General features: G+C 50.0%; 6 protein-coding genes across 6 annotated transcripts; 3 read left to right on the top strand and 3 right to left on the bottom strand.

The window, feature by feature from the left end:
* Positions 1-115: 115 nt before the first annotated feature.
* Positions 116-5,196, bottom strand: PtrM4_077830 (uncharacterized protein; the record flags this gene model as incomplete). Its single annotated transcript, XM_066106290.1, has 2 exons — positions 116-1,570; positions 1,612-5,196. The coding sequence occupies 2 exons, from the start codon at positions 5,194-5,196 to the stop codon at positions 116-118; spliced, it is 5,040 nt and encodes a 1,679-aa protein (XP_065963228.1).
* Positions 5,197-6,113: 917 nt separating this feature from the next.
* Positions 6,114-6,927, top strand: PtrM4_077820 (uncharacterized protein; the record flags this gene model as incomplete). Its single annotated transcript, XM_066106289.1, has 2 exons — positions 6,114-6,852; positions 6,890-6,927. The coding sequence occupies 2 exons, from the start codon at positions 6,114-6,116 to the stop codon at positions 6,925-6,927; spliced, it is 777 nt and encodes a 258-aa protein (XP_065963227.1).
* Positions 6,928-7,478: 551 nt separating this feature from the next.
* On the top strand, positions 7,479-8,243 carry PtrM4_077810 (uncharacterized protein; the record flags this gene model as incomplete). Its single annotated transcript, XM_066106288.1, has 1 exon — positions 7,479-8,243. One exon carries the CDS (start codon positions 7,479-7,481, stop codon positions 8,241-8,243), a length of 765 nt encoding a protein of 254 aa, XP_065963226.1.
* Positions 8,244-8,422: 179 nt separating this feature from the next.
* PtrM4_077800 (uncharacterized protein) lies at positions 8,423-9,517 on the bottom strand (the record flags this gene model as incomplete). Its single annotated transcript, XM_066106287.1, has 2 exons — positions 8,423-8,905; positions 9,026-9,517. The coding sequence occupies 2 exons, from the start codon at positions 9,515-9,517 to the stop codon at positions 8,423-8,425; spliced, it is 975 nt and encodes a 324-aa protein (XP_065963225.1).
* Positions 9,518-10,045: 528 nt separating this feature from the next.
* On the top strand, positions 10,046-11,425 carry PtrM4_077790 (uncharacterized protein; the record flags this gene model as incomplete). Its single annotated transcript, XM_066106286.1, has 1 exon — positions 10,046-11,425. One exon carries the CDS (start codon positions 10,046-10,048, stop codon positions 11,423-11,425), a length of 1,380 nt encoding a protein of 459 aa, XP_065963224.1.
* A 1,419-nt stretch (positions 11,426-12,844) lies between these two features.
* On the bottom strand, positions 12,845-13,996 carry PtrM4_077780 (uncharacterized protein; the record flags this gene model as incomplete). Its single annotated transcript, XM_066106285.1, has 2 exons — positions 12,845-13,567; positions 13,619-13,996. 2 exons carry the CDS (start codon positions 13,994-13,996, stop codon positions 12,845-12,847), a joined length of 1,101 nt encoding a protein of 366 aa, XP_065963223.1.
* Positions 13,997-14,089: the final 93 nt, after the last annotated feature.

The raw sequence follows: 14,089 nt of genomic DNA, 5'->3' as shown, positions 1-14,089 counted from the left end.
CTTCTAAAAAGGGCACAATGAGAGGGATTCCAAATAGGCATATGTGCCTACTCCGTAGGTCGCTGCACAGATCCCTCTACTCGGATTGACAGCTTGTTGCTTTCGATGAAACGTTCTAACGCGCGATTTGGTGTTGCTTTCGTGAATGCGTCCGCGGGTTGTCCTCTCCGTTGATCCAGCGGATCTCAGTGATCTCGCGACGCTCGTATGACTGCCGAAGCGCCATGATGTCGATCATCAGTCGCTTCTCAGCAGTTGTTCCGAGTTTGACGAGGCATTCATACAAGGAGTATGAATCCGTACACACAATAAGTGGGATCGGTGGTAGACCTAGGCGTCCTGTAATTATCTTGAGGGTTGTTAGGATAGCGATAGCGATGTCGACACCGCTAACCATGCCGTACGTTTCTGAGGCAAGAACGCTCCGGGTAACGCGTTTGCATTTGGTCGAACTCCAATGGATTACGTTACCACGAATATCAAACGTGCTGTCTTGTCGACTCGACTCATTCGCAAGGATAAGTAGGTACCCTAGCTGTGAGCTAAGGTCTTGGTTGTTCGCGAAGGATCCGTCTGTGAACACTACCAGCTTTGCTGTAGCGAGGTCGAGAGGGACGTATCGCAGGCCTCGTTGTATGCTCTCAGATTGCCACTGCAGCCGGCGGTTAAGCTTCACGTATTCTGTGTCCTTAGGTTGTTGTATTTGCGCAGCCGCGGAAAGATCGAACGATGCTTCAGGTTGGCATATCGACGCAATGTACGCGCCACGCGCGCGCTGCTCCATGTACTTCTGTGCTCGGTTTGCTGCCTTCGGATCAATGATTTCGATCTTGGCACCTTGTCCCTTCTGCGTAAGTAGAATCGTGTCTCCGCGCAACGTTAGAGTACATCCGTTGAACTCGAGTGATACTTCTTTGGACAGTCTCTCCTTGGGCTTAGCTCGAAAATTGGCTTTCTGGAGCGCAGCGTCTTCTGCACCAGAGAATGCAGGCGTCCCAATCGCGAGAGTATCGTCTGTCTGCAGGCCCACTATTCCAAACGCTTCCCGTCTCCCGTTCGTGATCAGGAGGCACGGGTCATACGTTGATGTAGCCATGTCGAGCTCCTTGCAGTGGTGTCCTTGGTACGTAGCAAACCAGTGGACTCCTGCTTCCGCGATTCCATAGAGTGGCTTGATTACGCGAATAATTGTTCCCTTGGGATACTTTGTTATAAGCTCCTTTGGGAGGTGCGCTAAAACCGTGCGGAATAGCTCTGTTTGTGCCTGTGGGTACGCTTGCGTGATATCTCGTAGTTCCACAACCATGCCCTCATCGAGTAATGCAGGCGCTAGGGCTAGAATCAGGCGCTGGCTGGCTCGTTGGATGGTTGGCGACTGCGTCAGGATCTCGTGTTTGCCCTCGTCATTGTAACCTTGAACAACGAGGCGTGATTTCTCGTACGGGACCATGGTCTTGCCTTTGACTTCGCGGACCATGCGCGATTTGAAGATACGATACCCGCCGTGTAGAGTTGGATCAAACAGCTCAAAACTGAATACTCCACGGCCGACGAGGTCGTCGATCTCCTTCTGATCGGATGCTTCGAATGGAGCGCCCGGACGTTAATCACGCCGTCATTGCGTAGCTTGACGGCCAGGGCGTAATCGTCCTCCTCCTTCTTCGACAGGTACTGCACCTTGGGCTTGTTCTTTGATCCAGGTGGGCGGCCCCGCTTGCGCGGCTGAGCCGCTTGGTTGGCTTCCGCCGGTGGTACCGGTAGTGGCGGTTCATCAGCAATCGCTTCGTCTGTGGTCGGAGATCCACCTGTGCCTTGATCTGCGCCGTCTATCGCTGTAGTCAGATCGCGATAGTACGGTTTTACGACAGTGGATCGGAACGTCGTTGGGCCGTTGATCATGTCTACAGTAACATCGTGGTCCTTCATATCGATGACTCTATACGGCCCTTGCCATCCATTCTTCTCGCGCCATACCATCACCTCACTCTGAAGAGGCAGTGACAGTACCCCGTCTGTAGTAGGCCCATTCCTGGTACCAAGTGCGTTGCTCACCGCATGTTCCGCTGAGGCCTTCCGCAGCGCCCTCATCGCTTTCTGGATTGCCTCCGCGCGATGGGTTATCGAGGGAGATGGTGGTGAATCCATGGATATCCGGGGGTATGCACCGAAGACGAGCAGCGTGGGTACGAGCCCGTCTGGGCCTGCGGTGTCGTTGACGGCCTTGACTGCCATCTGCAACACTGCGGCGTCGCTGGTGCCAGTGTCAAGCTCTGTCCTCAGGATCTCGTACGCGCGTCTGAGCGGTGCGTGGTATCTTTCTACCTTGCCGATAGACCAATGGGCCTCGGTTGGCACTTGTTTACATGTGATTCCCATGATCTTCGCCTCTGATCTGAATTCGACTGACGCGAAGTTGGTGCCGGCGTCGTGGGTGACGATATCTGGCGGCCCTTGGTATGTATCAATCCAGAGCAGGCGGAGTGCTTCCCAGGTGTCTTTCGCGCTCATAGACGGTAGAAATCGCGCGCCGTTGAATGTTGTAGCCGAATCGATCACGTGAAGCACTGGTTTCCCACTCAGATACATCACATCTACGAGGATCTCGAAGTTGAATTCCCGATCATCTTTCAGCCTAAACTTGAATCGGCGCGGCGCTGGATCATGCGCTTGGCAGTGATGGCAGAACGTTTGGATCTCTCGGAGCAGCCGTTCATCCACGTCCTCGTGTCCTGCGCGTTTGAGCAATCGTATCAGCCGTTCGACGGCTGGATGCCCGAACCTCCGGTGTAAGCGTCGGAGCTCAGTCTCCGTAAGGAATACGCGCGCGCGCTCTGCCTTGCTTAGGTGGAACCACGGGTGTCCCCATTTGCGAATCACTGGAAAGGTAGCTTTTCCTTGTACCAGCTGGTCCGTAGTATTGTTGAAGTACACGTGGAGCCGGTCCATGTCTTTCAGACAGAGGAGAAACGGGGTGGGTGCGTTCAAGACCTCAAATTTGATCTTTCCAATCTGTGTCGATACATGTGCGGTTCCAATCGAAGTAGTGACGCTTCCTTTGCCAAATTGCACAGATGCGTTTCCAGCAGTAGACGTATCTAGAGTTACGGTGGGGTCCTCAGTTTGGAGCGCCCAGAACTGCTCCTTTCCGGCTGTCGATACATTTGAGGCACCAGTGTCAGGAAGAATGCCTTGGTACGTGATTCGCGAGTATCGATCCTCGATAAGGAACTGCGTTGCGGGCGTAATAGGCTCCTTGCACCTGTAGACGTCTTCTCCAGTCACGTGGTGCAAAAAGGCCTGATCTGTGAGGTACTTAACTGCCAATCTTTGGTCCTCATCATCTTCGTCTTGCTCCTCTAGGAAGAACTGGTCGACTTCTTCCCCCTCGTACGCGACGAGAAATGTGCTAAACTCCATTTGCTCTCCCGTAATCGCGCAGTGTGTGATGTACTGCGCTTTTGAGCGTTTTCTTTCTTCAAGCGTGTGGTTTGTGGACCAACAGCCTGTCTTGCCGCAGACGTAACATTTCTTGTCGATTTGTGTGTTGACTCCAGAGCGGTGCTGAAGCCCACCGCGTCCGCGGGTGAATCCGCTGCGTCCACCGCGAGGGTTGTAATTCCCTCGCAATCTTCCAGAGCTGTTGTTGTTGTACCGACGATCCAAGTAGTACTGGCTATCCGTATCCGCCTCAGTGAAGTTGACGGAGACGGTCATGGCGAGTGAGTTTTCGATTGACGATCGCAGATCTCCAAACAGAACCTCGCATTCTAGAGACGGCTTGTAGAGTGCCATCTCGAGCTCCTTCACGCCTCGGCATGCTGTGATTACAGTCGTTCGGAGCGCGTATTCTCCCATGTACTGCTGTCCAAGTGCTCTTTGACACAATTGGAGCTTGTCCAGCATGATGTCAAGGACCTCGTGGAGGTTCTTTTCGGGGTTCTCCCTGCGGACTTTGACAAACGATGTCGTCGTCCAGTCCGCGTAGTAATGGCCGTGGTTGACGTCTGTGTCGAAGTGGTTCTTGAGCTTTGTGTAGGCAGTCAAGAACGTATCCATCCGCTGATCGACGAAGTGGAGGTAATACTCCTCTGCGCGGCCGTCGAGAATCCGTGGAAAGACTGCATGGAACTGCCCTGGCTCGATGTCTGCGTGATAACAGATGCTGTAGAAGATCTTCAATTTATCGTCTAGGAGGTCGTACGGCTTTCCCGTATACTTTTTGTCTCGGTCCCACATTTTCACGAAGACATTGATCGTCTTAGGATCCAGTTTCTCATTGCCAAACTCGATTGGTGGAACTGCCTTGTACGGGTCTGTTTCACCAGAGGGCACAATTGGGGGAACGCTCAGTCCCTTCGGACGTTGCGGGTATGCTGGTGTATACTCGCGGAATCGGTCGAAGTTGTTGTAGGTGAGGGGAGGTTGCTGACTTTGGACGCGCTGATAGGCTGGCTGCGGTGCGGATTCAGTTGTCTCTACAGGCTGGCTTCGGATTGGTTGGTTTTGGGCTTTCTCAATCGTTTTTGCTAGCTGGTCCTGAATCTGTTGTTCTTCCTCAACGGTCTCCTGTCGTCCTTGCACACGGGCGTGGGTCTGGTCTTGATCGCGGGTTTGCCGACTGTCTACGTCTCGGCCTCTTGTCCTTACAGGCGTTTGGGTTCGGCTCTGGGCCTGGCTTGATAATCTCCTGTCTGTGGACTGTACTGATCCTTCACTGCGTTGTTGCCGTAGTGCCCGCTCTTGCAACATGTGCGCAGCTGATCGTGTGTCAAACACAGCCGACTGGAATACGTCCTGAGGCCATTCTAGGTACTCCTCCATGCGTAATAACCTAGCTAGAGACTCACTAGGTGCCATATTAATACGGCCAGTATACACTCCCTTAAAGCGGAGGATCCGCTTTAGTTCCTTTGTGTATATTGGCTGGGCACGTAGGAACATTGCCTCTGTCCATCCTTCAAAGTCCTGACGGAACTCCCAAAAGAGTTCTTCATCTGCTGTTGGTCGATCTGTATAGTCCGCAATCGCACGCGCAATGTACGTTGTTGCTGTAGTAATCCCTACCTCATCGTCTGGAGCTTCAACGTTGTCCTCCCAAATCTCTGGATCGATGTGATGCCATTCTCTTGGTTTTATGTTTGTGGTCCCTAGTAGCGCCTCTAGTGTGGGTACCACTCTTCTACTACTGCTCGCCATTCCTACTGCCGGTGTCCTGGCTACCGGTGCTCTTTCCGATGATGTTCTCTCTCCTGCTATTGTGTTCTTGTTGACGCTTGTTGCGCTAGCTGCGTTCGCTAGAGATGCGTCGGTGGTCGTGGGTTGTACACGGGTCAAATCTCAACCGGTCGGTTGGCGCGTGTATAGACGGCGTCTTGGAACGCTTCTGATACGGCTGTAACGGTCGGTCGCTAGCCACGAACGACGCCTGATATAGCTAACAGTGAGCTTAGCATAGATAACTCCGCCTTGCTGATATAGGCAATCTAGGGAACGCGCGGGGTAAAGAATCTATCTCTTCTTAACCTAACTGTCTGTGACTGCCGTGCAATCACTGATCAGTGTTGGAAGGCCTTGTACGATCGTACGGTGAATAACAGTAGCTAAGGTAATCTTGTGTATTGGTATTCTGGTGTATGATGATTCTACGAATGTGGGGGCTACGAAGGTATACATAGCGTTGGGTCCGAGTTGGGCCGAAGTAGGATCGAGGCGGTACATTGGGCCTTATTAGGCGACACACCGTGTGTATGCCGACACCTTTCATTATATCTCAAATTGCCTCTTGTTACTTTTTCGTTTCTCTCTCTACAAAGCAGTCACTGTACTGCATCGATCAAAGGCGCAAGCCACGAAATACTAGAATATTGTAGGAAAACGGCTTCAAATGGCGGGAGTCCTTTTCACGAACATGTATATAGGCAGGACATCACTCCCCTTAGATACAAAACACCTAGGAATAGGTTCCACGAGGCAAGTGCGACAACACTATAAGACCACGGCGGGACCCGCCCGAATACCCTATGGGAGGTTACAGATAGGGCGTTAAACCACAATCAACATCATCAACAACGTCATATTACGAGGAAGCGGACAAAGCGACAGGCACTATAGCGATGTCCGCGAGAATCCGCGCCCTACCTGCCGCAACTCAAGGGAATGACCAGGAAGATGCACCGCGCCAACACGACATTGAGAACCTCTGGATTCAGTCAGTGGAAAAGGATCCAGTATATCAGGAAGTACGCGAAGCAGTAGAGAGCCAACAAAGGAGATTTCCCGCTGCTCTCCAGATCAAATGTTCGATTGCAGAGTGCAAAATCAAGGACCAGATACTTTATTTCCGAAACCGGAAATGGGTACCTAACTACGAACCCCTGCGAACTTCTATTATCGAGCGGATTCATGGTTCTGTAGCAACAGGGCATCCTGGTAGAGAGATCACGTACAAGATGGTTGCAAGAGACTTCTTCTGGCCAGGGATGTCTAACGATATCCGACGATACGTACGGAACTGCGACACGTGTGGACGAACGAAACCATGGAGAGATGGCTTACAAGGCCTACTGAAACCTTTGCCAGTACCAGAGCAAATCTGGAAAGAGATTTCAATCGACTTTATCGATGGGTTACCAGAAAGCGATGGTAAAAAGAGCCTAATGGCTGTTACCGATCGCCTAAGCAAGGACGTAGTGTTTATACCGCTAGCTAACACTGAGACCGAAACAGTTGTTCAAGCGTTCATCACATATGTAGTCGCATATCACTGGATTCCAGATGCGATCACATCAGATCGGGGCACTCAGTTCGTTAGCGTATTCTGGCGAAGGCTTTGCGAGATTCTTAGGATTGTATGTATGTATGTATGTAATCCATTAACGTCCTTTATCAGTCAGAGACTATGTCGGACGGTGGCAGATGCCATTCTAGCTATTTTTATCTCTCCTTTGACGTTCGTTGGTTGTGTTTTTGACTATTGTGGTTTAGGCATGTCCTAGCTATTACAGGGGAGGAGAGAAAGTAAAACCCTATTATAGCTGCCTGTTTTTCCTTCTCTTCAACCTATCTCTTTTTGCAACGCTTTCCTCGTGTTCCTAAGTCTGAAAAAAACCTCGAGGGGGAAAAAGCCATGGGATCTTGAACGAGGCGTAGGGTTGTAACAAGCTTAGCGTAGTGTTGTAGTCGTAGCAGTACGTGGCTCGGGTGTACTGCGGCTATAAACTGTCGCTAAGTTTTTTGCAGGGGTAGGTGAAAATTTGCGAGTTGGAGTAAGCCGTTCGATATTTTTTTGGTAAAGCCACAAGTGGCGGTGAGAGGAGAAGGATTCGAACCTTCGACCTCTACTACACTGCAAATTTGGAGTGCGGTAGAGGAATACCAGACGCTTTACCACTGCGCCATCCCCCCTGAGAGAGATTCTTAGGATTAATCGGCGGATATCTACAGCTTTTCACCCTCAAACCGACGGAGCCACGGAAAGGATGAACAGCACTTGGGAGACATACATGAAGGCCTTCGTTAATTGGGCTCAAGACAATTGGGCACCTCTGTGCCCGTTGGCGCAGATCGCGATTAAAGGAAGGGATGCAACAACGACGAAAGTATCTCCGTTTTTCCTTCAGCATGGTTACAACATCGACCCTCTACAGCTAGAGATCCCTATAGGTGCCGATCGACGGAGATACAACGCACATGAGAAATCTGACCGAGAGAAGGCTGAATCGATCGTTACCAAACTACGCGAACTCCTAGAGATGGCCCAGGCATCCATGGCACAGGCACAGCAAGAACAAGAACGACAGGCAAACGGAAATCGTCGAGAAGCACCACAGCTACGCGTTGGCGACAAAGTATGGCTACAGTTAGGAAAACAGTTTGCCACTGGCCGGAGATCAAAGAAACTCGACTGGAGAAGCGCGAAATACACGGTAATCGAAGTAATCGACACCCACACGGTCCGCCTTAATACACCTCCAGGACCTCACAATGTCTTCCACGTTGACCGGTTAAGACTGGCATCATCAGACCCCTTACCGAGCCAGTCAAGGGACGATGACCAACCACTACCGATCCAGGTAGACACTGATGGTGCAGACATGTGGGAAGTTGAAGATATCCTAGCAGAGATCTGTCGGCGGCGTGGACGTGGAATGAAATGGTGGTACGAAGTGAAGTGGAAGGGTTACCATCTGCCAACAATGGAGCCTAAGGAGAATTTGGAGAATACTGAAGCGAAGATTCGATAGGAACAGTTCACGGAACCTTATCGAGACCCTAGAACAAGACTGCTTCCCGCAGGATTCCGTCGTGGCTCAAACGAGATCCATCCAGACGCTAGAGAGAGAGAGGAGGGGGGTAATGTAACGGGCTAGAGCCCAGATGCTATGGTGATCCTCGGTGGAACCTTCGGAGCTTCCTCGGCACTTTAGATGCTTCGAGAAGCTACGTGAACAACAAGCCAAACGTATATAGATATCGTTGCACTGCAGATAGCTTTCTTCTTCATCGAATACAATCCTGTTACCAGGCACTGGCATACTTTGCGCAGCCCCTTACACTCCCATTCTGTTGGCACATTATGTACTACTACTTTCGTCCATGATTCTAGTAGTTGTACATTCTTTAGCTCAAACTTTTGATGCCATATATGCTTGTGTTGGACTAGGTATTCTCCTGAGTAGGTTGGAGTAGTTGTTAGAATAATATTGTTCTTTCTACTTGTTGTTACTTCCTTCACTACTGGGTCTTTGATGCCGCCCTTTGTGAACTCTTCGTTGATTAGGTCTCTAATCTGGAGTGGTGTGTGGGACGTAGGCTGGGTAAGCGTAAGGACTGCTTGGTAGTAGCTTGCTGGCTTTTTGTTTGTCTTCTTTTTTGTAGACACTGTAGTCCATGTGTTTCCGTTGTTCTGGGCGGCTACGCTAGCGTATGATGTCTTGTTTTGTTGGGTGTTTTGGGTGTTCTGGGTGTTCTGGTTGTTTGGTTTTTCTTGTTTGTTTGGGTTTTGTGGTCCAGTTGCGGCATTAACAGCTTTCTTTAGTGTCTTTGTAGCTTGTTGGGAGGCGCTTGTAAGCGTTGCAGTCTGGTACGCAAGCTGTGCTGTAAACTTCTCAGTCATTTGCTGCGTAACCCTGCCTAGTTCCGTAAAGTCTCTAAAGACGTCCAGTAGTTGTAGTAGTTTGTTTTGGGATAGATGGGATTCGGCCATAGTAGATGCTTGTAGAATTAGGTCCCTTGCCCAGAAGATTGCTTGGGTTGAGTCATTTGCTCTTGGTTTCTTTTCTTGGCTGTTCTGGAATGGGTTTCTCTCTCTTGTAGTTATCTCTGGGGAGAATGCCGCTGGTCTTTTATTTAGTGGTGGCTGAATAATTAACTTTGGTGTTTCTTGGGTGGTCTGCTCGATGGGTGTTGTTGGGTTGTCTTGATGCCTTTCGTCGGTCTCCATTTCGTCGTCCAGTATGCTTGGGGTCCGGAGGTCTTCTGGTAGCTGGACTACGATAGTGTCGCTATCTGGGGCCATTTTAGCCTCTCTGTTGTCTTGTTGTTGTTGTTTCTTGGCTTGGTCTGTGCGTTTGCTTCTGAAAGTTCGGACGCGTCGCGTTTGGGGTACTAGACTCCTTGTATCTCCACAACCACGCGGCTGCACGGCTTGGGAGTAGTCGGAATCTATTTCTTTCGATGGATATAGTTGGTTTCTGATGGAGTTTCACGTGTTCGGAAAAACTCGAAGTTTGGTGGTTGAGAGCTGTGCTTCTGAGCATAAGAAGCGCAAGAAGAAGCGGATTCAGGAAGGCGGGACTCTATCAAAGGTAAAGGCAGGGGAAGTAGTAAGGTAGAGAGGGTAGAAGCAGGTAGTAGCTGCAAGGGTGTCCGTCACTGTAAAGTGTGTGGTGAGGCCGCACACAATAGATGCACGTGTCAAAAAAATGCAGCAGAGTTAGGGGATTAACGTGTCTGTGCGCGTGATGCCCATAATCGCGTGCCGCACACCCCGCAACATCAACACCAATCCACCCTTACCACTTCAACCACCCATAACTCCACAACTATGAGTTGTATCAACGCTGCGATTGAAGCTATTGAATCGCGTGATCCCGGAGATAAATTTACATACTCTGAGGTTGCGCGCCGCTTTGGTGTTGATCGCTCTACGTTGTCGCGACGCCATCAACAGATCCGGGGCTCAAATGAAGCCAAATCACGTAATCAGCAACTCCTTCACCCACACCAGGAGCTACAGCTTCTAGAGCACATTGACGAGCTTACTGAGGCTGGCTTACCACCGACGAGGACTATGATCCAGAACTTTGCTAGTGCTATAGCCGGAAGGGCTGCCTCCCAAAGCTGGGTGACGCGCTTCTTTCACCGTCATCCCGACGCGATTATATCACGTTGGTCAACTGGTTTGGACCGCAATCGCCACCGGGCTGATTCTGTATACAAGTACGAGTCGTACTTTGATCTACTATCTACTAAAATGGCTCAGCACCATATTCGGGCGCAGGATGTATATAATATGGATGAGAAGGGATTCCTTATTGGAGTGACGGGGAGGAGTAAGAGAGTGTTTAGTAAGCAGAAATATGAGACTGGGGGCTTTAAGAAAGTGATACAGGACGGCAACAGAGATTGGATCACTGTTATCGCTGCTATATGTGCTGATGGGAGTACGTTACCGCCCGCGATTATATACGAAGCTACTTCGGGCAACATGTACGCCAGATGGGTTGATGATATCGCAATTGACGATCCAGTCTACGTTACCTCAAGTCCCTCAGGGTGGACCAATGATCAGGTAGGCCTGGCATGGCTCGAACAGGTGTTTGATCGCCATACGAAGGAGAAGGCCGGCAATCACACACGCTTACTCATCCTTGACGGCCATGGGAGTCACGTTACTATGGAGTTTATTGACTACGCGATCGCCCACAATATTATGTTACTCGTACTACCCCCCCATAGTACCCATACGCTGCAGCCACTCGATGTGGTAATGTTCAAACCTCTGGCAGCCGCGTACTCACTCAGCTTGCAGCACTACCTCCAGGCGAGCCACGGTCTCTTAGCTGTGAGGAAGGATGACTTCTACCGTCTTTTCAAGCCTGCCTGGGACTCCTCTTTCATTAAGAAGCACGCGTTGAAGGCATTTAAAGCCACTGGGATAGCTCCTATAGATCCCGAAGTAGTACTTAAAAAGTTCCGAAAGTCAACACTAACAGCACCGCCGCCACTAGTGAACGTGAGTAGAGCTACTATCACGAACCTCATTAATCAGGCCTACGATCCGAGCTCTATTGCGGCCAACAACCTCTCAGAAATACTCCTCCGCCTCCAGGCTGCCAAAGAGATCGCCGAGTACGAGAAGGACACACTGCGCGCGGCGCTACACGTTCACCAGAAGCCCCGCAATCGGCACGAACCTCCCTAGATCTACAGCAGCGAAAAGCGTTCCATTCAGGGGCAGTTTGGTGGTCGCCGTGCAAGCTTCGAGAGGCCCGCTTCAGGCAGCTAGTGAAGGAGAAGGAGAAGGAGAAAGAGCTACTTGATAAGATAGAGTTGAAAGAGGCAAAGGAGAACAACAGGATCTATCAACTTAAGATCAAAGAGGCAGCGCGGGCGGCGCGTGAGGAGGCAAAGAAGGTGCGGGATGAAGCCAAGGCTGTAAAGGCTGCCGAACTTGACGCCAAACGACGCGATCGCGACGCTGCAAAGGCTATACAACAACCCCAATCGGGCAAGCGTAAGGCTTCAAAGCCCGCTGCAAAGCAACAGCCAAAAAAACGACGCGTGGGTGGTGCTGGCGGTGGTACTCTGGCTGAGGTGGCTGCACCGGCTCCCCACCAACAACCACCCGACGCGGCCGGGCCGTCAATACTCCGGCAAAATATAGATAGACAAAGTTGTAGAGCTACGTCTATAGATCAATACACCGGAAAATCTCGCGATAATAGTTATTGTACGTGGCTGCGCAGCCTCAACTTTGCCGTCGTCGCGATATTGGTGGGGTGTGCGGCACGCGATTATGGGCATCACGCGCACAGACACGTTAACTCTAGTCATGATACATCTTAATTGGTTAAGAGAATGTTGAGTTATTTATGTGTAGAGATTATTATTATTATTATTATTATTATTATTCCATTTGAGTCCTTTTTCAGTCAGAGACTATGTAGGACTGGGCCGGAGGCCGTTCTATCTGGTTTTGTTTATCGTACAGTTTGGGTGTTTGTTTGGCTATGGCAGTTTAGGCTTGCTTCTAGCTAGATACCGAGTATCTAGCTAGTGCCTGGTGCTAAAGAGCAGTTTGGTGAATAGATGTGAGGGATCGATCAAGATGTGAAGGTCGTCCGAAGATGATCTTGGGTTGGTTCTCGGGGATAGAGTGATGCGATGGACACGAGGGTGTATAGCACGATTGGTAGATCGATGTAATATACGGGGAGTTGAGAATCAAGTACTAATCCTTAGATTTCGAAGTTGAACACAATGAACCGTAAGGGCTCATTGCCTACTATTATATAGTGAGTGTGCCCTCCATGTTGAGGTCTGCCCTCCTTGCCTTCCATGGATACGCTGGCAAATGGGTTGGGTATACCCAGTCTTGGGTTGGGGTTGGGTTGGGGTCGCACAGACCATGGGTTAGGGTTGGGTTGGGGTCGCACAGACCATGGGTTAGGGCTGGGCTGGGGTCGCACAGACCAAGTGGTAGGGTTGGGCTTGGGTTGGGCTGGGTTGGGTTGGGGTTGGGTTATATTTTTTGGGTACTTTAACGGAACAACACTTAATTAAGATAATGTGTACACGTTGATGATATAGTAGATACATAAAACGAGATATATTAACACAGCTAATTATCACGGTAGCGCTGAGGACGCTGGCGCTTTCGAGGTGGCAATTGACGCTCCTCCTGGACCTCTTCCTCCGACTCTTCTTCTGTAGTCTGGTTCTCCTCATCTATATCGAAGGTATGCTCTAACGAGGCTGGAAGCTCAAAAAGATCATTAACCTCGTCAATTGGCTCTCCATCCTCCCCTAATTGAGCAACTAGGTAGTCTAGACCCTGTTCTTCCTCTTGAGATATTGTATCCTTAAGAACCATTATCTGCTGTATTGTCCGGGCAGATAGTCGGTGCCTCCGACTACCAATAACATCCTTAGCAACATTGAAAACTCTTTCAACCCCAACCTGAGCAATTGGTATTGCTAGTATATCCTTCGCCACTTGGGATAGTCGTGGGTAGGTAGGCTCGTTCGTCTTCCACCACTCTAGAATATCGAAAGAGTCATCTGTCATTACACAGGCAGTACTAAGGTAGGACTCTCCTTCTTGGCGGGTTGGGCCAGTTGTCTTGTCTGATTCTACTAGTGAAGAGTTCTGGGAAGAAAAGCTGTTTAACGCTGATGTAGGGGGAGGAGCTGGCTTTCTGAACCACTCATTCCCAAGTGACCTCCTTTTGACTATGCTAGAGCCTGGGGTTGAACCTCTCCCGTCCGTATTATCATAACGATCAAGGTAAGCAAGAAATTGGCCTCGGTAGAGATGCTTGTACTGTGGCTCCCATGAATCGTCCTATAAGCGTAATTAGAGCGTGACTGTGATAAATAGCTGTGATAATCATACTTCATATGCTGTAAGCTTCTGCGTTGGATCAAGGATAGTGGCACAATTAAACAAGAACCCACGTTCTGCGTCTGTCTTCGAATAGTACTTGCTCAGTTTTAGACGACCCCTGTCAGCTGCAGCTCGTACTACGTCTAGCCATTCCCTATCATCTTGATTTTCTTCATCCTCATCTAGGTCCTCTGACATTTTGTCCAAGAAATCAAACAGTCGATTGTACATTAACCAAATATACTGAATCTGGGGCTTCTCGTTCTGGCTGAGGAAGCTAGTTGCTGTTTTAAACCGTTTAAGCATCTCAGTAACGAGTTCGAGATGATGCCACTCAGTCGAAGATAAGCGGAGGCGTTTAAGATCCCGGAAATCAATCTCAGCCATTTGATTGTTGTCTAGAGAGCTATCCAGGTGACTACCTGGCCTTAGCAAGATTTCTTGTTTAAGCCATTCATCAATATATTTTTGGATTTTGAG

This window comes from Pyrenophora tritici-repentis, chromosome 3 (genome assembly GCF_003171515.1).
Source record: "Pyrenophora tritici-repentis strain M4 chromosome 3, whole genome shotgun sequence".
In the NCBI taxonomy this organism is placed as follows: domain Eukaryota; kingdom Fungi; phylum Ascomycota; class Dothideomycetes; order Pleosporales; family Pleosporaceae; genus Pyrenophora; species Pyrenophora tritici-repentis.
Note: the sequence above shows the minus strand (reverse complement) of the source record. Positions and strands in the feature narration are given on the sequence as shown.